At 32.0% G+C, this 25,345-nt stretch overlaps 1 protein-coding gene across 3 annotated transcripts; it reads left to right on the top strand.

The window, feature by feature from the left end:
- Positions 1-1,348: 1,348 nt before the first annotated feature.
- Positions 1,349-25,245, top strand: LOC130645161 (uncharacterized). Of its 3 annotated transcripts, none has more exons than XM_057451054.1 (4): positions 1,349-1,833; positions 3,629-4,173; positions 5,403-5,440; positions 5,956-7,455. In XM_057451054.1, the coding sequence occupies exons 2-4, from the start codon at positions 3,678-3,680 to the stop codon at positions 6,238-6,240; spliced, it is 819 nt and encodes a 272-aa protein (XP_057307037.1). In that variant the 5' UTR covers positions 1,349-1,833; positions 3,629-3,677; the 3' UTR covers positions 6,241-7,455. The 3 variants fall into 3 exon arrangements, with proteins under 3 accessions (XP_057307037.1, XP_057307038.1, XP_057307036.1); XM_057451055.1 differs by lacking the exons at positions 1,349-1,833; positions 5,956-7,455 and adding exons at positions 2,273-2,472; positions 22,248-25,245; XM_057451053.1 differs by lacking the exon at positions 1,349-1,833 and adding an exon at positions 2,314-2,472.
- The last annotated feature ends 100 nt before the right edge of the window (positions 25,246-25,345 follow it).

The following is a 25,345-nucleotide window of genomic DNA, read 5'->3' as shown; positions in this document are numbered from 1 at the left end:
ATTTGACCCAGGTGGGGTTTGAACCTATGTCAACTGGACTCACTCAAAATCAGTGATAAATCCCATTATGGGGCAGAAACCTCAGCTCCTTATCAACATCTGGTCCCTACAAGCTAGATAAAAACAGCTGTTGGGAGCGCTTTGGAAAGTCACTTCTTGACATTTATTTGTCTACAATAGTTAGCAATTTTCCTTAAGAATATCATTTTAACTGCGCGCAACAAGATGAAACCTCAAAACTTGATTAATGGAGAATTCAGAAGTCTATTACGGTCTTCCACTAAGTCCATATTATAAAAGACCAATGGTTGAGAGCAAATTGGTATACAGAGTAAAAAAAAAGGTAAGTAAAAAAAATGATTATACTCTTGGGGTTCATTTTGAAATACGATGGTAGGAATAAGGGTATTGTGGTATTATCACCAATTGTTAGTAATCGTTACTTCTTTTGAATGTTTTATCGTATGCAGAGTGTAACAAAACAATGTGGCTTCGTCTAGGCACAATAATTAGTATCATAACTAGTCGATTAGATATCCACTGGAAATATCCACTTAGGCAGAGGATATCCGTCATTTGAATTTTGATGACGTCAACAATGATCCGTCGTTACTCAAAAAATATTTATTGTTAAGAGAGGCTTAAAAACACTGCTGACGTCAGAAAAAGCCCACTAATATACAATTATTATTTATTTTATTTTTTTATTTTTAACTGTCTTTCAGGCACTTCCATATTTTACAATGGCTATTCGTCCTATTAAAATCTATATAATAATACGCCAGTTCCGTGTGTCTGTAACAGGCAAAGTGGATGTGTTGTTTTTTCTAAAGAAACAGCCGCGGTAACATGTCACTTTTGCTAAACTTTTATTTTCATTCTGTCTTTTGTGTGCTTTTTCAAATTGATTTAAAATTTTTGTTATAAAAAAGTCACGGTTAATTTATTTTATTGTTCTCATAAAAACCTTTGTGTAACTATGTAAACTTTATTACACAAAAGTCACGGGTAATTAATTTTTATTATTCCCTTAAGCACGTGTCTATTGTCTACTGTTATATAAAAAACATATTGATTTTATTTATTCCAGCTTGAATGAAATTAACAGCAAAACGTTTTGACGAAAAGAACAATGAATTTCGTTGTTTTTTATTCGATATCTATAGTAGATTTTTCCACGGGACTAAATACTAGTCTATATAATAATACGCCAGTTCCGTGTGTCTGTAACAGGCAAAGTGGATGTGTTGTTTTTTCTAAAGAAGCAGCCGCGGTAACATGTCACTTTTGCTAAACTTTTATGTTTATTATGTCTTTTGTGTGATTTTTCAAACTGATTTAAAATTTTTCTTTTAAAAAAAGTCACGGTTAATTTATTTTATTGTTCTTATTAAAACCTTTATCTATTGACTTAGTTACACAAACGTCATGGGTAATTAATTTTTGTTATTCCCTTTAGACTAAATACTAGTAATAATAATAATTAAATAAAGAAATAAGTTATTCTATAAAAAAGACACTGTAAACTGTAGACAAGATTAGCAGGGGTCAAAGTGGTGAAGGATTGAAAGACATCGATATAATAGATTCTGACGGAGAATTAAGACCAGAACATATGAAAATGAAAATAATGCACTAAAATATATAATATAAAAATATACATACATTAAATATATTTATTAATCGACGGGCTTAAGAAATAAAAGTAGAGCAGAAGGAATCAATCAAAGCATAAAGTATTGGATGTAATGGATTGGTTATCAATCGGTCAATAGATGTTAAGTTAGGATATTGAGAAATTGTCGATTAAAAAAAAAACAAAAAAAAAACTAGGTATGTTGCATAATAAAAATCGCAAGACTATGGTCTAATAAATATTTTTTCAAAAAAGTAAAGTTTTTTGTGATCAGGTTCTTCCCTGATAGCTTTAGGAAGATCATTTAGAAGGCGACTTGCCTTGCCAAGAAACAATTTCTCAATACAATACAATTTTTTTTCTTAGAAATTTGTTTTTATACTGCTTCCTTTGTAGCTACAAAGGTTAAAAGTCTGATGAAAAAAATATATAGGATCATGTGTTTTTGACCAGATCTCCTCAACGATTGAGTTTTATAAGTATTTGTTGAAGTCAGTTTTTTCAATCTGTTCCCTAGTTATTTGTCTTCAAAGTTATAACTGCATAAAGAAGGAACATGGTTACAATTTTTACGATGTAAAAATCATGTTAATACTCAGATCCCTTTCGACATTACTCACCGTTTAAACATTCTATTTCAGCAATAGGGTAATTGAATTAGATTAAGATATTTCCAATATAAAAGATATAAAAGAGAGAAAGTTATTTTCAGTCAAGCTATTAATTAACAGGATCCTTGCAAACAGAAAGTTTGTATGAGTTCATATCGCCTTATTATTTATTCACATCATATGCTTCTTGATGTCTCATGTTTTTAACAGGAGCATTCAGTAAAGGTAAATTATTCTCTGTTCTGTAGTATATTCGTGCGTCATAAAGTATAGTGTGGTATTGCCACCGTTTTGTTACGTTCATGCTATTAACGAAATTACGATACGACAACGTGAACGGGAACGGCGACGTCACAGCGTAAAAAAACAACAACTACAGATGAGGTTATAATTGATACAAATATACTAGCAGAAAAATGACCAGTCTCTTCAAAGTTTATTGCAAAGTTATAATATGTCGCACAGTGCCGAGTAAAATATCGGAAATATTTTTTTGAGTTTCTTATGTTCTCGTTTACATGTCCACGAGTCTTTAGCCGAGTGAAATATACGAGAACTAAAAAACGAAAAAAATATCAGTCGATATTTTTCGGGAACAATTAATCATATAAACCGAGCATAAATCACTGTAATTTGACATACTCGGAAGATTTTTGCTCAACTTCAATCACGGTTTATGAGGTTCAACAGCGAAATAATTTATGGCAAGATAATATATGTGATCGTATCTTTTAATTCATAATAAGTTTTTTAATTTATGATAAATTATGCTCGTGATGGTAATTATTTCAAAAGAAAAAAGCTTGTTCATGTTACACCCCAATGAAATTAAATGAAAATAAATTTTAGAGTAATATATTTATGTTAATTCAATACAAATTAGTTGAGGTTAAGTTAAACAATCGAATTAAACACAAAACTCCTTCAATGGGCTATAGGTATTAACCTCACTAACCTAAAGTCAGAGAGCGCACTTCTCTTTAATGATATGTTGAAACAAAAAAATAATTGAACTGTGAAGATTTATCATTGATTGTTAGTTTTTGGAACAAATTTACCGACAAGTTCTCGTTTTTCAAGAAAACGATAACTTTACTCAGCAAGTTATTAACCAATTAGGAGAAAAAATATCAGCTTTTTGCACGCTATTTCAGCCAATCAGAGAAAAAATATCAGGTTTTTGCACTGTAGAGTAAGTTAAAATTACACTTGTTTTTGGTGCACCTCCCGGTCATAAAGTAACAAACTTTATATGCCTTTGTTTTTTTACGTTAGCAGCACACAAAACGAAACTTATATGCAATGAAGAAAATTGTACTGCACCACCCAATAAATCTCCAAATAAAAGTTAAAAACAATCCATCACTCCATATTTATATAGGTTGTTAGCTGGCAAAAATACCATATCTGCACTGGAGTAACAAAAATAAATGGAGGAAGATACTAAAGAAAGACATCTGCAACATGGAACGATGGAAGAAAATCCTAACCAGAGGTTACCGAAGCAATTACAGGCCCTTGCAGAAGCGATATTACCAGAACAGCAAGCTTTCCGAAGGACAATGTCAATGGGCGACACAGGGAGAGTAAATGGACCACCTACTAAACCAAAACCAGAGTGGAAACCAATCAAAAAGACTGTGTCAATGCTTGATATAAAGATATTGGAAACAGAACCTCCACCTACAAAAGCAAAATCAAAGTGGCAATCAATTCACAGGACTTTGTCAATGGTCGATATAAACGAAGTGAAAAAAGAACTACTACCCGCGACAGCAAAACCAGAGTTGCCACTAATTAACAGGACTGTGCCAAAGGTCAATATGGACAAAGTGAAAAAAGTACCACCTCCTACGAAACAAAAACCACGAAAAATACAGCCACTTCACCTACAATCTTCACTTGTACAAACCAACAGCAGAGAAAGTAAGTTATGTTTTTTTCAGACTTCAGTTAATTCATTATGTGTTAATGTGACAATCTTTACATCTTTTCAAGTTGTGAAGCTACTCTTGATACATCCATATCACGGAAACTTCTTTCTTTTCTATCAGTGGTAAATTATTCAAGTTTCATGCATGACATTGTCTGTTACAGCCTTCCTGTATATGAAAAATCCATCTTCAAGTGTCTAATGAATCTTATATTTATTTACATTCATTTCTGCTGCATTCGAACAGTTATCTTGTCTTTCTACATCATTGTAGTATAGCCAAATCTATCTTTGAAATCATTGAAATTACGTATATGACTTTCCTATCTGCTTGTATTTTTGGTCTTTCTAACTGGATACTGTCTTACAATATACTACCTTTCATCATTAACCATGCACAACTTTGCACCATCCCAATCATTAACTCAATAAGACGACTCCTACTTACTTGCCTGTTTATGGCAAACAGTAACCATCTTTATTCTACCTTTTTCTTTCATAGAGTCTTTATGCCAGTCATCTGTATTTAGTGCTGTAAGCATCTCTGAATTGCTGGCTGCATCTTTAACTATTCTATTTTGACCTTGGAGAATATTTACTGAAAACTGACTTAAATACATCTCGATTCTTAATGCATTGTGCGTAAGAGAAATAGCTGCTTGAACGTTAACAATGATGGATAGACTCCCTTCCGTGAATACCAGGTAAATCTCATAATATAAAAGAAACAATATATTCAGAATATAAAATGTTAGCGCATTTTGATGCTGTACTCAACGTTTCGCATTGAATGCTTGGCTGGTTCCGATTTTTTGTTAGGCTGAGAATCTTCTCCTCTACTTTCCAAGTTCCTTTAAGTTTCCCCAAATTCCTATATCACAAACCGTTTGTGCGACACTTCCATGATGCTACGCATATTCTAATCTAATAAGTTGTTCTAATGAGAGAAACACATCACTTAGTGGTCATGACGTTTTTATCTTTCATGAGAGACACTTACTTTAGGTTATGTAGGAAATCCCTTCTTGATATGCTTATTCACACAAGCTGAAGCGCGAGTTTCAAGTTTAACCAATTCACATTTCAGCCTTATTGTTAATAGAGAAGTGCTGTCTAGAGCTAAACGTAGGTTGGTGATTAGAAAATGATTGAAATTGTCCTGTTTTTAGTTCTATGGCGTTGTAGCCACGACAGTTTAAATTTATGTTTTACGTACCCGTAGATACTTCTGTCAAAAAAAGCACATCACAAGCACAGATGGTAAGGTGTTATTATCATTTTTATTTTTATTTTTTTAATTTTGTAATTTTGTAATTAATGTAATTATTACAAATCATGAACGAATGATTTACACAGTTTTGCTCTCAAGAGGAGAAGAGAAAAGAATAGTTAGGAAAAATCAACTCCTGTGTCTTCACTTTCTCGTAATTCAAGTAAAGCTTAGTAATTAGGACATTTCCCCTCAGTTAAACTAGTTCCTTTTTTATGGGACCCTCATTTCTTAGCTAACAAATACTACCTACCCTCAAGAAACAATCCACCTCTTTTTTAACTTTTCCTGTAAATGCACCATTAGGAACATTACTTATCCAATTACTGTAAATGACTTGTTCTGAAAATACTCCACATACCTTGACCCATACTGCATTGCCATTTAAAAATTTAAGTTTTTTAGCACTATCAATAAGAACGTCCTTGTCTCAATATGATCTTAAAAAATTGAAGTCAATTAATACTAATTTAGTGATAGTAGTAATAGTAATCTTCTATTTAAGGTGAACGAAGGGAATAATGCGGAAAAAAGTCAACTATCAGCGATGGAAAATCAAGGAGACAATCAGATGCAATTAGAAAGGGCGGAAAATGCTCCATTTCAAAGACAATTCCAAATGTTCTTAAAAAGCGATGAAAAAAATTCTTTTGTGCAGTTATTAGAAAATACAATCCAAAATCAACAAGACCAAGTAGAAGTAACTGACACTAAAGCTGACCTTGTACGTGTGGAACAAGAACATTCTCAGGTTAGACAATTTTGGCTTATTTTCAAATCTTCATTATAGGCACTAATACTTACTTCAATTTAGGTTGTCTAAAGCCTAGATTAGATGCATTATTTTTGCCGTTTTAAACTTAATTTAGTCTAATATGTTTGACAAAAAGATGACGTCTACATTGACATAATTAATTAATGTCGACGTTATTCAAAAGTTACAGGAGAATGTGCTGATACAATCGCCAATAGTGAGGCACGGCATTAGACGTCTACTTTTTGTCAAGGGAAACTAAATAAAATCGGATTTTGTTTTTCGGGGCAGAAATACGAATGGGCAGTAATACAATACTGGACGTGATTATTATCATTTTTATTTTTATTTTTTTTATTTTGTAATTTTGTAATTTTGTAATTAATGTAATTATTACAAATCATGAACGAATGATTTACACAGTTTTGCTCTCAAGAGGAGAAGAGAAAAGAATAGTTAGGAAAAATCAACTCCTGTGTCTTCACTTTCTCGTAATTCAAGTAAAGCTTAGTAATTAGGACATTTCCCCTCAGTTAAACTAGTTCCTTTTTTATGGGACCCTCATTTCTTAGCTAACAAATACTACCTACCCTCAAGAAACAATCCACCTCTTTTTTAACTTTTCCTGTAAATGCACCATTAGGAACATTACTTATCCAATTACTGTAAATGACTTGTTCTGAAAATACTCCACATACCTTGACCCATACTGCATTGCCATTTAAAAATTTAAGTTTTTTAGCACTATCAATAAGAACGTCCTTGTCTCAATATGATCTTAAAAAATTGAAGTCAATTAATACTAATTTAGTGATAGTAGTAATAGTAATCTTCTATTTAAGGTGAACGAAGGGAATAATGCGGAAAAAAGTCAACTATCAGCGATGGAAAATCAAGGAGACAATCAGATGCAATTAGAAAGGGCGGAAAATGCTCCATTTCAAAGACAATTCCAAATGTTCTTAAAAAGCGATGAAAAAAATTCTTTTGTGCAGTTATTAGAAAATACAATCCAAAATCAACAAGACCAAGTAGAAGTAACTGACACTAAAGCTGACCTTGTACGTGTGGAACAAGAACATTCTCAGGTTAGACAATTTTGACTTATTTTCAAATCTTCATTATAGGCACTAATACTTACTTCAATTTAGGTTGTCTAAAGCCTAGATTAGATGCATTATTTTTGCCGTTTTAAACTTAATTTAGTCTAATATGTTTGACAAAAAGATGACGTCTACATTGACATAATTAATTAATGTCGACGTTATTCCAAAGTTACAGGAGAATGTGCTGATACAATCGCCAATAGTGAGGCACGGCATTAGACGTCTACTTTTTGTCAAGGGAAACTAAATAAAATCGGATTTTGTTTTTCGGGGCAGAAATACGAATGGGCAGTAATACAATACTCGACGTGATTATTATCATTTTTATTTTTATTTTTTTAATTTTGTAATTTTGTAATTAATGTAATTATTACAAATCATGAACGAATGATTTACACAGTTTTGCTCTCAAGAGGAGAAGAGAAAAGAATAGTTAGGAAAAATCAACTCCTGTGTCTTCACTTTCTCGTAATTCAAGTAAAGCTTAGTAATTAGGACATTTCCCCTCAGTTAAACTAGTTCCTTTTTTATGGGACCCTCATTTCTTAGCTAACAAATACTACCTACCCTCAAGAAACAATCCACCTCTTTTTTAACTTTTCCTGTAAATGCACCATTAGGAACATTACTTATCCAATTACTGTAAATGACTTGTTCTGAAAATACTCCACATACCTTGACCCATACTGCATTGCCATTTAAAAATTTAAGTTTTTTAGCACTATCAATAAGAACGTCCTTGTCTCAATATGATCTTAAAAAATTGAAGTCAATTAATACTAATTTAGTGATAGTAGTAATAGTAATCTTCTATTTAAGGTGAACGAAGGGAATAATGCGGAAAAAAGTCAACTATCAGCGATGGAAAATCAAGGAGACAATCAGATGCAATTAGAAAGGGCGGAAAATGCTCCATTTCAAAGACAATTCCAAATGTTCTTAAAAAGCGATGAAAAAAATTCTTTTGTGCAGTTATTAGAAAATACAATCCAAAATCAACAAGACCAAGTAGAAGTAACTGACACTAAAGCTGACCTTGTACGTGTGGAACAAGAACATTCTCAGGTTAGACAATTTTGACTTATTTTCAAATCTTCATTATAGGCACTAATACTTACTTCAATTTAGGTTGTCTAAAGCCTAGATTAGATGCATTATTTTTGCCGTTTTAAACTTAATTTAGTCTAATATGTTTGACAAAAAGATGACGTCTACATTGACATAATTAATTAATGTCGACGTTATTCAAAAGTTACAGGAGAATGTGCTGATACAATCGCCAATAGTGAGGCACGGCATTAGACGTCTACTTTTTGTCAAGGGAAACTAAATAAAATCGGATTTTGTTTTTCGGGGCAGAAATACGAATGGGCAGTAATACAATACTCGACGTGATTATTATCATTTTTATTTTTATTTTTTTTATTTTGTAATTTTGTAATTTTGTAATTAATGTAATTATTACAAATCATGAACGAATGATTTACACAGTTTTGCTCTCAAGAGGAGAAGAGAAAAGAATAGTTAGGAAAAATCAACTCCTGTGTCTTCACTTTCTCGTAATTCAAGTAAAGCTTAGTAATTAGGACATTTCCCCTCAGTTAAACTAGTTCCTTTTTTATGGGACCCTCATTTCTTAGCTAACAAATACTACCTACCCTCAAGAAACAATCCACCTCTTTTTTAACTTTTCCTGTAAATGCACCATTAGGAACATTACTTATCCAATTACTGTAAATGACTTGTTCTGAAAATACTCCACATACCTTGACCCATACTGCATTGCCATTTAAAAATTTAAGTTTTTTAGCACTATCAATAAGAACGTCCTTGTCTCAATATGATCTTAAAAAATTGAAGTCAATTAATACTAATTTAGTGATAGTAGTAATAGTAATCTTCTATTTAAGGTGAACGAAGGGAATAATGCGGAAAAAAGTCAACTATCAGCGATGGAAAATCAAGGAGACAATCAGATGCAATTAGAAAGGGCGGAAAATGCTCCATTTCAAAGACAATTCCAAATGTTCTTAAAAAGCGATGAAAAAAATTCTTTTGTGCAGTTATTAGAAAATACAATCCAAAATCAACAAGACCAAGTAGAAGTAACTGACACTAAAGCTGACCTTGTACGTGTGGAACAAGAACATTCTCAGGTTAGACAATTTTGGCTTATTTTCAAATCTTCATTATAGGCACTAATACTTACTTCAATTTAGGTTGTCTAAAGCCTAGATTAGATGCATTATTTTTGCCGTTTTAAACTTAATTTAGTCTAATATGTTTGACAAAAAGATGACGTCTACATTGACATAATTAATTAATGTCGACGTTATTCAAAATTTACAGGAGAATGTGCTGATACAATCGCCGATAGTGAGGCACGGCATTAGACGTCTACTTTTTGTCAAGGGAAACTAAATAAAATCGGATTTTGTTTTTCGGGGCAGAAATACGAATGGGCAGTAATACAATACTCGACGTGATTATTATCATTTTTATTTTTATTTTTTTAATTTTGTAATTTTGTAATTAATGTAATTATTACAAATCATGAACGAATGATTTACACAGTTTTGCTCTCAAGAGGAGAAGAGAAAAGAATAGTTAGGAAAAATCAACTCCTGTGTCTTCACTTTCTCGTAATTCAAGTAAAGCTTAGTAATTAGGACATTTCCCCTCAGTTAAACTAGTTCCTTTTTTATGGGACCCTCATTTCTTAGCTAACAAATACTACCTACCCTCAAGAAACAATCCACCTCTTTTTTAACTTTTCCTGTAAATGCACCATTAGGAACATTACTTATCCAATTACTGTAAATGACTTGTTCTGAAAATACTCCACATACCTTGACCCATACTGCATTGCCATTTAAAAATTTAAGTTTTTTAGCACTATCAATAAGAACGTCCTTGTCTCAATATGATCTTAAAAAATTGAAGTCAATTAATACTAATTTAGTGATAGTAGTAATAGTAATCTTCTATTTAAGGTGAACGAAGGGAATAATGCGGAAAAAAGTCAACTATCAGCGATGGAAAATCAAGGAGACAATCAGATGCAATTAGAAAGGGCGGAAAATGCTCCATTTCAAAGACAATTCCAAATGTTCTTAAAAAGCGATGAAAAAAATTCTTTTGTGCAGTTATTAGAAAATACAATCCAAAATCAACAAGACCAAGTAGAAGTAACTGACACTAAAGCTGACCTTGTACGTGTGGAACAAGAACATTCTCAGGTTAGACAATTTTGGCTTATTTTCAAATCTTCATTATAGGCACTAATACTTACTTCAATTTAGGTTGTCTAAAGCCTAGATTAGATGCATTATTTTTGCCGTTTTAAACTTAATTTAGTCTAATATGTTTGACAAAAAGATGACGTCTACATTGACATAATTAATTAATGTCGACGTTATTCAAAAGTTACAGGAGAATGTGCTGATACAATCGCCAATAGTGAGGCACGGCATTAGACGTCTACTTTTTGTCAAGGGAAACTAAATAAAATCGGATTTTGTTTTTCGGGGCAGAAATACGAATGGGCAGTAATACAATACTCGACGTGATTATTATCATTTTTATTTTTATTTTTTTAATTTTGTAATTTTGTAATTAATGTAATTATTACAAATCATGAACGAATGATTTACACAGTTTTGCTCTCAAGAGGAGAAGAGAAAAGAATAGTTAGGAAAAATCAACTCCTGTGTCTTCACTTTCTCGTAATTCAAGTAAAGCTTAGTAATTAGGACATTTCCCCTCAGTTAAACTAGTTCCTTTTTTATGGGACCCTCATTTCTTAGCTAACAAATACTACCTACCCTCAAGAAACAATCCACCTCTTTTTTAACTTTTCCTGTAAATGCACCATTAGGAACATTACTTATCCAATTACTGTAAATGACTTGTTCTGAAAATACTCCACATACCTTGACCCATACTGCATTGCCATTTAAAAATTTAAGTTTTTTAGCACTATCAATAAGAACGTCCTTGTCTCAATATGATCTTAAAAAATTGAAGTCAATTAATACTAATTTAGTGATAGTAGTAATAGTAATCTTCTATTTAAGGTGAACGAAGGGAATAATGCGGAAAAAAGTCAACTATCAGCGATGGAAAATCAAGGAGACAATCAGATGCAATTAGAAAGGGCGGAAAATGCTCCATTTCAAAGACAATTCCAAATGTTCTTAAAAAGCGATGAAAAAAATTCTTTTGTGCAGTTATTAGAAAATACAATCCAAAATCAACAAGACCAAGTAGAAGTAACTGACACTAAAGCTGACCTTGTACGTGTGGAACAAGAACATTCTCAGGTTAGACAATTTTTGCTTATTTTCAAATCTTCATTATAGGCACTTATACTTACTTCAATTTAGGTTGTCTAAAGCCTAGATTAGATGCATTATTTTTGCCGTTTTAAACTTAATTTAGTCTAATATGTTTGACAAAAAGATGACGTCTACATTGACATAATTAATTAATGTCGACGTTATTCAAAAGTTACAGGAGAATGTGCTGATACAATCGCCAATAGTGAGGCACGGCATTAGACGTCTACTTTTTGTCAAGGGAAACTAAATAAAATCGGATTTTGTTTTTCGGGGCAGAAATACGAATGGGCAGTAATACAATACTCGACGTGATTATTATCATTTTTATTTTTATTTTTTTAATTTTGTAATTTTGTAATTAATGTAATTATTACAAATCATGAACGAATGATTTACACAGTTTTGCTCTCAAGAGGAGAAGAGAAAAGAATAGTTAGGAAAAATCAACTCCTGTGTCTTCACTTTCTCGTAATTCAAGTAAAGCTTAGTAATTAGGACATTTCCCCTCAGTTAAACTAGTTCCTTTTTTATGGGACCCTCATTTCTTAGCTAACAAATACTACCTACCCTCAAGAAACAATCCACCTCTTTTTTAACTTTTCCTGTAAATGCACCATTAGGAACATTACTTATCCAATTACTGTAAATGACTTGTTCTGAAAATACTCCACATACCTTGACCCATACTGCATTGCCATTTAAAAATTTAAGTTTTTTAGCACTATCAATAAGAACGTCCTTGTCTCAATATGATCTTAAAAAATTGAAGTCAATTAATACTAATTTAGTGATAGTAGTAATAGTAATCTTCTATTTAAGGTGAACGAAGGGAATAATGCGGAAAAAAGTCAACTATCAGCGATGGAAAATCAAGGAGACAATCAGATGCAATTAGAAAGGGCGGAAAATGCTCCATTTCAAAGACAATTCCAAATGTTCTTAAAAAGCGATGAAAAAAATTCTTTTGTGCAGTTATTAGAAAATACAATCCAAAATCAACAAGACCAAGTAGAAGTAACTGACACTAAAGCTGACCTTGTACGTGTGGAACAAGAACATTCTCAGGTTAGACAATTTTGACTTATTTTCAAATCTTCATTATAGGCACTAATACTTACTTCAATTTAGGTTGTCTAAAGCCTAGATTAGATGCATTATTTTTGCCGTTTTAAACTTAATTTAGTCTAATATGTTTGACAAAAAGATGACGTCTACATTGACATAATTAATTAATGTCGACGTTATTCAAAAGTTACAGGAGAATGTGCTGATACAATCGCCAATAGTGAGGCACGGCATTAGACGTCTACTTTTTGTCAAGGGAAACTAAATAAAATCGGATTTTGTTTTTCGGGGCAGAAATACGAATGGGCAGTAATACAATACTCGACGTGATTATTATCATTTTTATTTTTATTTTTTTAATTTTGTAATTTTGTAATTAATGTAATTATTACAAATCATGAACGAATGATTTACACAGTTTTGCTCTCAAGAGGAGAAGAGAAAAGAATAGTTAGGAAAAATCAACTCCTGTGTCTTCACTTTCTCGTAATTCAAGTAAAGCTTAGTAATTAGGACATTTCCCCTCAGTTAAACTAGTTCCTTTTTTATGGGACCCTCATTTCTTAGCTAACAAATACTACCTACCCTCAAGAAACAATCCACCTCTTTTTTAACTTTTCCTGTAAATGCGCCATTAGGAACATTACTTATCCAATTACTGTAAATGACTTGTTCTGAAAATACTCCACATACCTTGACCCATACTGCATTGCCATTTAAAAATTTAAGTTTTTTAGCACTATCAATAAGAACGTCCTTGTCTCAATATGATCTTAAAAAATTGAAGTCAATTAATACTAATTTAGTGATAGTAGTAATAGTAATCTTCTATTTAAGGTGAACGAAGGGAATAATGCGGAAAAAAGTCAACTATCAGCGATGGAAAATCAAGGAGACAATCAGATGCAATTAGAAAGGGCGGAAAATGCTCCATTTCAAAGACAATTCCAAATGTTCTTAAAAAGCGATGAAAAAAATTCTTTTGTGCAGTTATTAGAAAATACAATCCAAAATCAACAAGACCAAGTAGAAGTAACTGACACTAAAGCTGACCTTGTACGTGTGGAACAAGAACATTCTCAGGTTAGACAATTTTGACTTATTTTCAAATCTTCATTATAGGCACTAATACTTACTTCAATTTAGGTTGTCTAAAGCCTAGATTAGATGCATTATTTTTGCCGTTTTAAACTTAATTTAGTCTAATATGTTTGACAAAAAGATGACGTCTACATTGACATAATTAATTAATGTCGACGTTATTCAAAAGTTACAGGAGAATGTGCTGATACAATCGCCAATAGTGAGGCACGGCATTAGACGTCTACTTTTTGTCAAGGGAAACTAAATAAAATCGGATTTTGTTTTTCGGGGCAGAAATACGAATGGGCAGTAATACAATACTGGACGTGATTATTATCATTTTTATTTTTATTTTTTTTATTTTGTAATTTTGTAATTTTGTAATTAATGTAATTATTACAAATCATGAACGAATGATTTACACAGTTTTGCTCTCAAGAGGAGAAGAGAAAAGAATAGTTAGGAAAAATCAACTCCTGTGTCTTCACTTTCTCGTAATTCAAGTAAAGCTTAGTAATTAGGACATTTCCCCTCAGTTAAACTAGTTCCTTTTTTATGGGACCCTCATTTCTTAGCTAACAAATACTACCTACCCTCAAGAAACAATCCACCTCTTTTTTAACTTTTCCTGTAAATGCACCATTAGGAACATTACTTATCCAATTACTGTAAATGACTTGTTCTGAAAATACTCCACATACCTTGACCCATACTGCATTGCCATTTAAAAATTTAAGTTTTTTAGCACTATCAATAAGAACGTCCTTGTCTCAATATGATCTTAAAAAATTGAAGTCAATTAATACTAATTTAGTGATAGTAGTAATAGTAATCTTCTATTTAAGGTGAACGAAGGGAATAATGCGGAAAAAAGTCAACTATCAGCGATGGAAAATCAAGGAGACAATCAGATGCAATTAGAAAGGGCGGAAAATGCTCCATTTCAAAGACAATTCCAAATGTTCTTAAAAAGCGATGAAAAAAATTCTTTTGTGCAGTTATTAGAAAATACAATCCAAAATCAACAAGACCAAGTAGAAGTAACTGACACTAAAGCTGACCTTGTACGTGTGGAACAAGAACATTCTCAGGTTAGACAATTTTGACTTATTTTCAAATCTTCATTATAGGCACTAATACTTACTTCAATTTAGGTTGTCTAAAGCCTAGATTAGATGCATTATTTTTGCCGTTTTAAACTTAATTTAGTCTAATATGTTTGACAAAAAGATGACGTCTACATTGACATAATTAATTAATGTCGACGTTATTCAAAAGTTACAGGAGAATGTGCTGATACAATCGCCAATAGTGAGGCACGGCATTAGACGTCTACTTTTTGTCAAGGGAAACTAAATAAAATCGGATTTTGTTTTTCGGGGCAGAAATACGAATGGGCAGTAATACAATACTGGACGTGATTATTATCATTTTTATTTTTATTTTTTTTATTTTGTAATTTTGTAATTTTGTAATTAATGTAATTATTACAAATCATGAACGAATGATTTACACAGTTTTGCTCTCAAGAGGAGAAGAGAAAGAATAGTTAGGAAAAATCAACTCCTGTGTCTTCACTTTCTCGTAATTCAAGTAAAGCTTAGTAATTAGGACATTTCCCCTCAGTTAAACTAGTTCCTTTTTTATGGGACCCTCATTTCTTAGCTAACAAATACTACCTACCCTCAAGAAACAATCCACCTCTTTTTTAACTTTTCCTGTAAATGCACCATTAGGAACATTACTTATCCAATTACTGTAAATGACTTGTTCTGAAAATACTCCACATACCTTGACCCATACTGCATTGCCATTTAAAAATTTAAGTTTTTTAGCACTATCAATAAGAACGTCCTTGTCTCAATATGATCTTAAAAAATTGAAGTCAATTAATACTAATTTAGTGATAGTAGTAATAGTAATCTTCTATTTAAGGTGAACGAAGGGAATAATGCGGAAAAAAGTCAACTATCAGCGATGGAAAATCAAGGAGACAATCAGATGCAATTAGAAAGGGCGGAAAATGCTCCATTTCAAAGACAATTCCAAATGTTCTTAAAAAGCGATGAAAAAAATTCTTTTGTGCAGTTATTAGAAAATACAATCCAAAATCAACAAGACCAAGTAGAAGTAACTGACACTAAAGCTGACCTTGTACGTGTGGAACAAGAACATTCTCAGGTTAGACAATTTTGGCTTATTTTCAAATCTTCATTATAGGCACTTATACTTACTTCAATTTAGGTTGTCTAAAGCCTAGATTAGATGCATTATTTTTGCCGTTTTAAACTTAATTTAGTCTAATATGTTTGACAAAAAGATGACGTCTACATTGACATAATTAATTAATGTCGACGTTATTCAAAAGTTACAGGAGAATGTGCTGATACAATCGCCAATAGTGAGGCACGGCATTAGACGTCTACTTTTTGTCAAGGGAAACTAAATAAAATCGGATTTTGTTTTTCGGGGCAGAAATACGAATGGGCAGTAATACAATACTCGACGTGATTATTATCATTTTTATTTTTATTTTTTTAATTTTGTAATTTTGTAATTAATGTAATTATTACAAATCATGAACGAATGATTTACACAGTTTTGCTCTCAAGAGGAGAAGAGAAAAGAATAGTTAGGAAAAATCAACTCCTGTGTCTTCACTTTCTCGTAATTCAAGTAAAGCTTAGTAATTAGGACATTTCCCCTCAGTTAAACTAGTTCCTTTTTTATGGGACCCTCATTTCTTAGCTAACAAATACTACCTACCCTCAAGAAACAATCCACCTCTTTTTTAACTTTTCCTGTAAATGCACCATTAGGAACATTACTTATCCAATTACTGTAAATGACTTGTTCTGAAAATACTCCACATACCTTGACCCATACTGCATTGCCATTTAAAAATTTAAGTTTTTTAGCACTATCAATAAGAACGTCCTTGTCTCAATATGATCTTAAAAAATTGAAGTCAATTAATACTAATTTAGTGATAGTAGTAATAGTAATCTTCTATTTAAGGTGAACGAAGGGAATAATGCGGAAAAAAGTCAACTATCAGCGATGGAAAATCAAGGAGACAATCAGATGCAATTAGAAAGGGCGGAAAATGCTCCATTTCAAAGACAATTCCAAATGTTCTTAAAAAGCGATGAAAAAAATTCTTTTGTGCAGTTATTAGAAAATACAATCCAAAATCAACAAGACCAAGTAGAAGTAACTGACACTAAAGCTGACCTTGTACGTGTGGAACAAGAACATTCTCAGGTTAGACAATTTTGGCTTATTTTCAAATCTTCATTATAGGCACTAATACTTACTTCAATTTAGGTTGTCTAAAGCCTAGATTAGATGCATTATTTTTGCCGTTTTAAACTTAATTTAGTCTAATATGTTTGACAAAAAGATGACGTCTACATTGACATAATTAATTAATGTCGACGTTATTCAAAAGTTACAGGAGAATGTGCTGATACAATCGCCAATAGTGAGGCACGGCATTAGACGTCTACTTTTTGTCAAGGGAAACTAAATAAAATCGGATTTTGTTTTTCGGGGCAGAAATACGAATGGGCAGTAATACAATACTCGACGTGATTATTATCATTTTTATTTTTATTTTTTTAATTTTGTAATTTTGTAATTAATGTAATTATTACAAATCATGAACGAATGATTTACACAGTTTTGCTCTCAAGAGGAGAAGAGAAAAGAATAGTTAGGAAAAATCAACTCCTGTGTCTTCACTTTCTCGTAATTCAAGTAAAGCTTAGTAATTAGGACATTTCCCCTCAGTTAAACTAGTTCCTTTTTTATGGGACCCTCATTTCTTAGCTAACAAATACTACCTACCCTCAAGAAACAATCCACCTCTTTTTTAACTTTTCCTGTAAATGCACCATTAGGAACATTACTTATCCAATTACTGTAAATGACTTGTTCTGAAAATACTCCACATACCTTGACCCATACTGCATTGCCATTTAAAAATTTAAGTTTTTTAGCACTATCAATAAGAACGTCCTTGTCTCAATATGATCTTAAAAAATTGAAGTCAATTAATACTAATTTAGTGATAGTAGTAATAGTAATCTTCTATTTAAGGTGAACGAAGGGAATAATGCGGAAAAAAGTCAACTATCAGCGATGGAAAATCAAGGAGACAATCAGATGCAATTAGAAAGGGCGGAAAATGCTCCATTTCAAAGACAATTCCAAATGTTCTTAAAAAGCGATGAAAAAAATTCTTTTGTGCAGTTATTAGAAAATACAATCCAAAATCAACAAGACCAAGTAGAAGTAACTGACACTAAAGCTGACCTTGTACGTGTGGAACAAGAACATTCTCAGGTTAGACAATTTTGGCTTATTTTCAAATCTTCATTATAGGCACTTATACTTACTTCAATTTAGGTTGTCTAAAGCCTAGATTAGATGCATTATTTTTGCCGTTTTAAACTTAATTTAGTCTAATATGTTTGACAAAAAGATGACGTCTACATTGACATAATTAATTAATGTCGACGTTATTCAAAAGTTACAGGAGAATGTGCTGATACAATCGCCAATAGTGAGGCACGGCATTAGACGTCTACTTTTTGTCAAGGGAAACTAAATAAAATCGGATTTTGTTTTTCGGGGCAGAAATACGAATGGGCAGTAATACAATACTCGACGTGATTATTATCATTTTTATTTTTATTTTTTTAATTTTGTAATTTTGTAATTAATGTAATTATTACAAATCATGAACGAATGATTTACACAGTTTTGCTCTCAAGAGGAGAAGAGAAAAGAATAGTTAGGAAAAATCAACTCCTGTGTCTTCACTTTCTCGTAATTCAAGTAAAGCTTAGTAATTAGGACATTTCCCCTCAGTTAAACTAGTTCCTTTTTTATGGGACCCTCATTTCTTAGCTAACAAATACTACCTACCCTCAAGAAACAATCCACCTCTTTTTTAACTTTTCCTGTAAATGCACCATTAGGAACATTACTTATCCAATTACTGTAAATGACTTGTTCTGAAAATACTCCACATACCTTGACCCATACTGCATTGCCATTTAAAAATTTAAGTTTTTTAGCACTATCAATAAGAACGTCCTTGTCTCAATATGATCTTAAAAAATTGAAGTCAATTAATACTAATTTAGTGATAGTAGTAATAGTAATCTTCTATTTAAGGTGAACGAAGGGAATAATGCGGAAAAAAGTCAACTATCAGCGATGGAAAATCAAGGAGACAATCAGATGCAATTAGAAAGGGCGGCAAATGCTCCATTTCAAAGACAATTCCAAATGTTCTTAAAAAGCGATGAAAAAAATTCTTTTGTGCAGTTATTAGAAAATACAATCCAAAATCAACAAGACCAAGTAGAAGTAACTGACACTAAAGCTGACCTTGTACGTGTGGAACAAGAACATTCTCAGGTTAGACAATTTTGGCTTATTTTCAAATCTTCATTATAGGCACTAATACTTACTTCAATTTAGGTTGTCTAAAGCCTAGATTAGATGCATTATTTTTGCCGTTTTAAACTTAATTTAGTCTAATATGTTTGACAAAAAGATGACGTCTACATTGACATAATTAATTAATGTCGACGTTATTCAAAAGTTACAGGAGAATGTGCTGATACAATCGCCAATAGTGAGGCACGGCATTAGACGTCTACTTTTTGTCAAGGGAAACTAAATAAAATCGGATTTTGTTTTTCGGGGCAGAAATACGAATGGGCAGTAATACAATACTCGACGTGATTATTATCATTTTTATTTTTATTTTTTTAATTTTGTAATTTTGTAATTAATGTAATTATTACAAATCATGAACGAATGATTTACACAGTTTTGCTCTCAAGAGGAGAAGAGAAAAGAATAGTTAGGAAAAATCAACTCCTGTGTCTTCACTTTCTCGTAATTCAAGTAAAGCTTAGTAATTAGGACATTTCCCCTCAGTTAAACTAGTTCCTTTTTTATGGGACCCTCATTTCTTAGCTAACAAATACTACCTACCCTCAAGAAACAATCCACCTCTTTTTTAACTTTTCCTGTAAATGCGCCATTAGGAACATTACTTATCCAATTACTGTAAATGACTTGTTCTGAAAATACTCCACATACCTTGACCCATACTGCATTGCCATTTAAAAATTTAAGTTTTTTAGCACTATCAATAAGAACGTCCTTGTCTCAATATGATCTTAAAAAATTGAAGTCAATTAATACTAATTTAGTGATAGTAGTAATAGTAATCTTCTATTTAAGGTGAACGAAGGGAATAATGCGGAAAAAAGTCAACTATCAGCGATGGAAAATCAAGGAGACAATCAGATGCAATTAGAAAGGGCGGAAAATGCTCCATTTCAAAGACAATTCCAAATGTTCTTAAAAAGCGATGAAAAAAATTCTTTTGTGCAGTTATTAGAAAATACAATCCAAAATCAACAAGACCAAGTAGAAGTAACTGACACTAAAGCTGACCTTGTACGTGTGGAACAAGAACATTCTCAGGTTAGACAATTTTGACTTATTTTCAAATCTTCATTATAGGCACTAATACTTACTTCAATTTAGGTTGTCTAAAGCCTAGATTAGATGCATTATTTTTGCCGTTTTAAACTTAATTTAGTCTAATATGTTTGACAAAAAGATGACGTCTACATTGACATAATTAATTAATGTCGACGTTATTCAAAAGTTACAGGAGAATGTGCTGATACAATCGCCAATAGTGAGGCACGGCATTAGACGTCTACTTTTTGTCAAGGGAAACTAAATAAAATCGGATTTTGTTTTTCGGGGCAGAAATACGAATGGGCAGTAATACAATACTGGACGTGATTATTATCATTTTTATTTTTATTTTTTTTATTTTGTAATTTTGTAATTTTGTAATTAATGTAATTATTACAAATCATGAACGAATGATTTACACAGTTTTGCTCTCAAGAGGAGAAGAGAAAAGAATAGTTAGGAAAAATCAACTCCTGTGTCTTCACTTTCTCGTAATTCAAGTAAAGCTTAGTAATTAGGACATTTCCCCTCAGTTAAACTAGTTCCTTTTTTATGGGACCCTCATTTCTTAGCTAACAAATACTACCTACCCTCAAGAAACAATCCACCTCTTTTTTAACTTTTCCTGTAAATGCACCATTAGGAACATTACTTATCCAATTACTGTAAATGACTTGTTCTGAAAATACTCCACATACCTTGACCCATACTGCATTGCCATTTAAAAATTTAAGTTTTTTAGCACTATCAATAAGAACGTCCTTGTCTCAATATGATCTTAAAAAATTGAAGTCAATTAATACTAATTTAGTGATAGTAGTAATAGTAATCTTCTATTTAAGGTGAACGAAGGGAATAATGCGGAAAAAAGTCAACTATCAGCGATGGAAAATCAAGGAGACAATCAGATGCAATTAGAAAGGGCGGAAAATGCTCCATTTCAAAGACAATTCCAAATGTTCTTAAAAAGCGATGAAAAAAATTCTTTTGTGCAGTTATTAGAAAATACAATCCAAAATCAACAAGACCAAGTAGAAGTAACTGACACTAAAGCTGACCTTGTACGTGTGGAACAAGAACATTCTCAGGTTAGACAATTTTGACTTATTTTCAAATCTTCATTATAGGCACTAATACTTACTTCAATTTAGGTTGTCTAAAGCCTAGATTAGATGCATTATTTTTGCCGTTTTAAACTTAATTTAGTCTAATATGTTTGACAAAAAGATGACGTCTACATTGACATAATTAATTAATGTCGACGTTATTCAAAAGTTACAGGAGAATGTGCTGATACAATCGCCAATAGTGAGGCACGGCATTAGACGTCTACTTTTTGTCAAGGGAAACTAAATAAAATCGGATTTTGTTTTTCGGGGCAGAAATACGAATGGGCAGTAATACAATACTGGACGTGATTATTATCATTTTTATTTTTATTTTTTTAATTTTGTAATTTTGTAATTTTGTAATTAATGTAATTATTACAAATCATGAACGAATGATTTACACAGTTTTGCTCTCAAGAGGAGAAGAGAAAAGAATAGTTAGGAAAAATCAACTCCTGTGTCTTCACTTTCTCGTAATTCAAGTAAAGCTTAGTAATTAGGACATTTCCCCTCAGTTAAACTAGTTCCTTTTTTATGGGACCCTCATTTCTTAGCTAACAAATACTACCTACCCTCAAGAAACAATCCACCTCTTTTTTAACTTTTCCTGTAAATGCACCATTAGGAACATTACTTATCCAATTACTGTAAATGACTTGTTCTGAAAATACTCCACATACCTTGACCCATACTGCATTGCCATTTAAAAATTTAAGTTTTTTAGCACTATCAATAAGAACGTCCTTGTCTCAATATGATCTTAAAAAATTGAAGTCAATTAATACTAATTTAGTGATAGTAGTAATAGTAATCTTCTATTTAAGGTGAACGAAGGGAATAATGCGGAAAAAAGTCAACTATCAGCGATGGAAAATCAAGGAGGCAATCAGATGCAATTAGAAAGGGCGGAAAATGCTCCATTTCAAAGACAATTCCAAATGTTCTTAAAAAGCGATGAAAAAAATTCTTTTGTGCAGTTATTAGAAAATACAATCCAAAATCAACAAGACCAAGTAGAAGTAACTGACACTAAAGCTGACCTTGTACGTGTGGAACAAGAACATTCTCAGGTTAGACAATTTTGGCTTATTTTCAAATCTTCATTATAGGCACTAATACTTACTTCAATTTAGGTTGTCTAAGGCCTAGATTAGATGCATTATTTTTGCCGTTTTAAACTTAATTTAGTCTAATATGTTTGACAAAAAGATGACGTCTACATTGACATAATTAATTAATGTCGACGTTATTCAAAAGTTACAGGAGAATGTGCTGATACAATCGCCAATAGTGAGGCACGGCATTAGACGTCTACTTTTTGTCAAGGGAAACTAAATAAAATCGGATTTTGTTTTTCGGGGCAGAAATACGAATGGGCAGTAATACAATACTCGACGTGATTATTATCATTTTTATTTTTATTTTTTTAATTTTGTAATTTTGTAATTAATGTAATTATTACAAATCATGAACGAATGATTTACACAGTTTTGCTCTCAAGAGGAGAAGAGAAAAGAATAGTTAGGAAAAATCAACTCCTGTGTCTTCACTTTCTCGTAATTCAAGTAAAGCTTAGTAATTAGGACATTTCCCCTCAGTTAAACTAGTTCCTTTTTTATGGGACCCTCATTTCTTAGCTAACAAATACTACCTACCCTCAAGAAACAATCCACCTCTTTTTTAACTTTTCCTGTAAATGCACCATTAGGAACATTACTTATCCAATTACTGTAAATGACTTGTTCTGAAAATACTCCACATACCTTGACCCATACTGCATTGCCATTTAAAAATTTAAGTTTTTTAGCACTATCAATAAGAACGTCCTTGTCTCAATATGATCTTAAAAAATTGAAGTCAATTAATACTAATTTAGTGATAGTAGTAATAGTAATCTTCTATTTAAGGTGAACGAAGGGAATAATGCGGAAAAAAGTCAACTATCAGCGATGGAAAATCAAGGAGACAATCAGATGCAATTAGAAAGGGCGGAAAATGCTCCATTTCAAAGACAATTCCAAATGTTCTTAAAAAGCGATGAAAAAAATTCTTTTGTGCAGTTATTAGAAAATACAATCCAAAATCAACAAGACCAAGTAGAAGTAACTGACACTAAAGGTGACCTTGTACGTGTGGAACAAGAACATTCTCAGGTTAGACAATTTTGGCTTATTTTCAAATCTTCATTATAGGCACTAATACTTACTTCAATTTAGGTTGTCTAAAGCCTAGATTAGATGCATTATTTTTGCCGTTTTAAACTTAATTTAGTCTAATATGTTTGACAAAAAGATGACGTCTACATTGACATAATTAATTAATGTCGACGTTATTCAAAAGTTACAGGAGAATGTGCTGATACAATCGCCAATAGTGAGGCACGGCATTAGACGTCTACTTTTTGTCAAGGGAAACTAAATAAAATCGGATTTTGTTTTTCGGGGCAGAAATACGAATGGGCAGTAATACAATACTCGACGTGATTATTATCATTTTTATTTTTGAATTTCCGCGCCCGAAGGCGTAGGAAATTCTTTAAAACCGTCGTTTTTTTCTTTCGGAGCATTTTTTGAGAAAAAATCGACCCTGGGATTTCACGTTGCTCCGTCACAGATGTAAATTTCGTACCCAAGCTCCTTAACTACTGGGAAGTCTCGTATTGACGTTTCAGGCCAAAATTGGTATTTGTTTTCGACAAAATTTGGCACAGTTAACAAAAAAAGTATGCTGAGCATAATGGTGACATAATAATTTTGAGGTTTGTCACCTAAATGTCATTTTAGGCCAAAATTAGTCGAAAAATTAGAACTACTTTATTTTGAACAAAATTTGGCACAGTTAACAAATAAAGTATGCTGAACATGATGATGACATCAAAATTTTGGTTTTTTGCCACCTTAACTGTCATTTTAGGCCAAAATTGGTCCAAAAATTAAAACCACTTCATTTTCAACAAAAATTGGCAAAGTTAACAAAAAAAGTATGTTGAACATAATGGTGACATCAAAATTTTGATTTTTGTCACCTAAATGCCATTTTAGGCCAAAATTGGTCCAAAAATTAAAACTACTTCATTTTCAACAAAAATTGGCAAAGTTAACAAAAAAAGTATGCTGAACATAATGGTGACATCAAAATTTTGATTTTTGTCACCTAAATGTTATTTCAGGCCAAAATTTATCCAAAAATTAAAACTGCTTTATTTTCGACAAAAATTGACACAGTTAATAAAAAAGTATGCTGAAAATGATGGTCACATCAAAATTTTAATTTTTTGTCAACTAATGCCTAAAAAATAATTAAGACCATAAACGTTTCAGTCACAAGACTTTCAACCATGAATGATAGGCTGTATTTTTTGTTAGCAATTTCTTTTAAAATGTGAGTTTAATGACACGTTTCGTTTTGTTTGCGTTTGTTGTAAGATATAATGTCACTGGTGTGCTTTATCTTCAGAGGTTCATGCACCAAACCCCTTCGAATGTTTGGCACAATAACACAACGAATTAGCAGGTTTTCATCAATTATTTTGGTAGCGCGCGGAAATTCTTAGAGCCCCCAGGGCTTCTTGTTATTTTTTTAATTTTGTAATTTTGTAATTTTGTAATTAATGTAATTATTACAAATCATGAACGAATGATTTACACAGTTTTGCTCTCAAGAGGAGAAGAGAAAAGAATAGTTAGGAAAAATCAACTCCTGTGTCTTCACTTTCTCGTAATTCAAGTAAAGCTTAGTAATTAGGACATTTCCCCTCAGTTAAACTAGTTCCTTTTTTATGGGACCCTCATTTCTTAGCTAACAAATACTACCTACCCTCAAGAAACAATCCACCTCTTTTTTAACTTTTCCTGTAAATGCACCATTAGGAACATTACTTATCCAATTACTGTAAATGACTTGTTCTGAAAATACTCCACAT

This window comes from Hydractinia symbiolongicarpus, chromosome 5 (assembly GCF_029227915.1).
Source record: "Hydractinia symbiolongicarpus strain clone_291-10 chromosome 5, HSymV2.1, whole genome shotgun sequence".
NCBI classification, from domain to species: Eukaryota; Metazoa; Cnidaria; class Hydrozoa; order Anthoathecata; family Hydractiniidae; genus Hydractinia; species Hydractinia symbiolongicarpus.
The sequence above is the reverse complement of the archived record's forward strand: the minus strand, read 5'-3'. Positions and strand labels throughout refer to the sequence as shown.

What these genes read in the sequence shown, in the direction of transcription:
- LOC130645161 (XM_057451055.1), top strand. Translation starts at nt 3,678, where the DNA reads ATGGAGGAAGATACTAAAGAAAGACATCTGCAACATGGAACGATGGAA. An exon ending in ACAAACCAACAGCAGAGAAA is followed by an intron (nt 4,174 to 5,402) that starts GTAAGTTATGTT and finishes ACGTACCCGTAG; the next exon opens with ATACTTCTGTCAAAAAAAGC. An exon ending in GCACATCACAAGCACAGATG is followed by an intron (nt 5,441 to 22,247) that starts GTAAGGTGTTAT and finishes CTTCTATTTAAG; the next exon opens with GTGAACGAAGGGAATAATGC.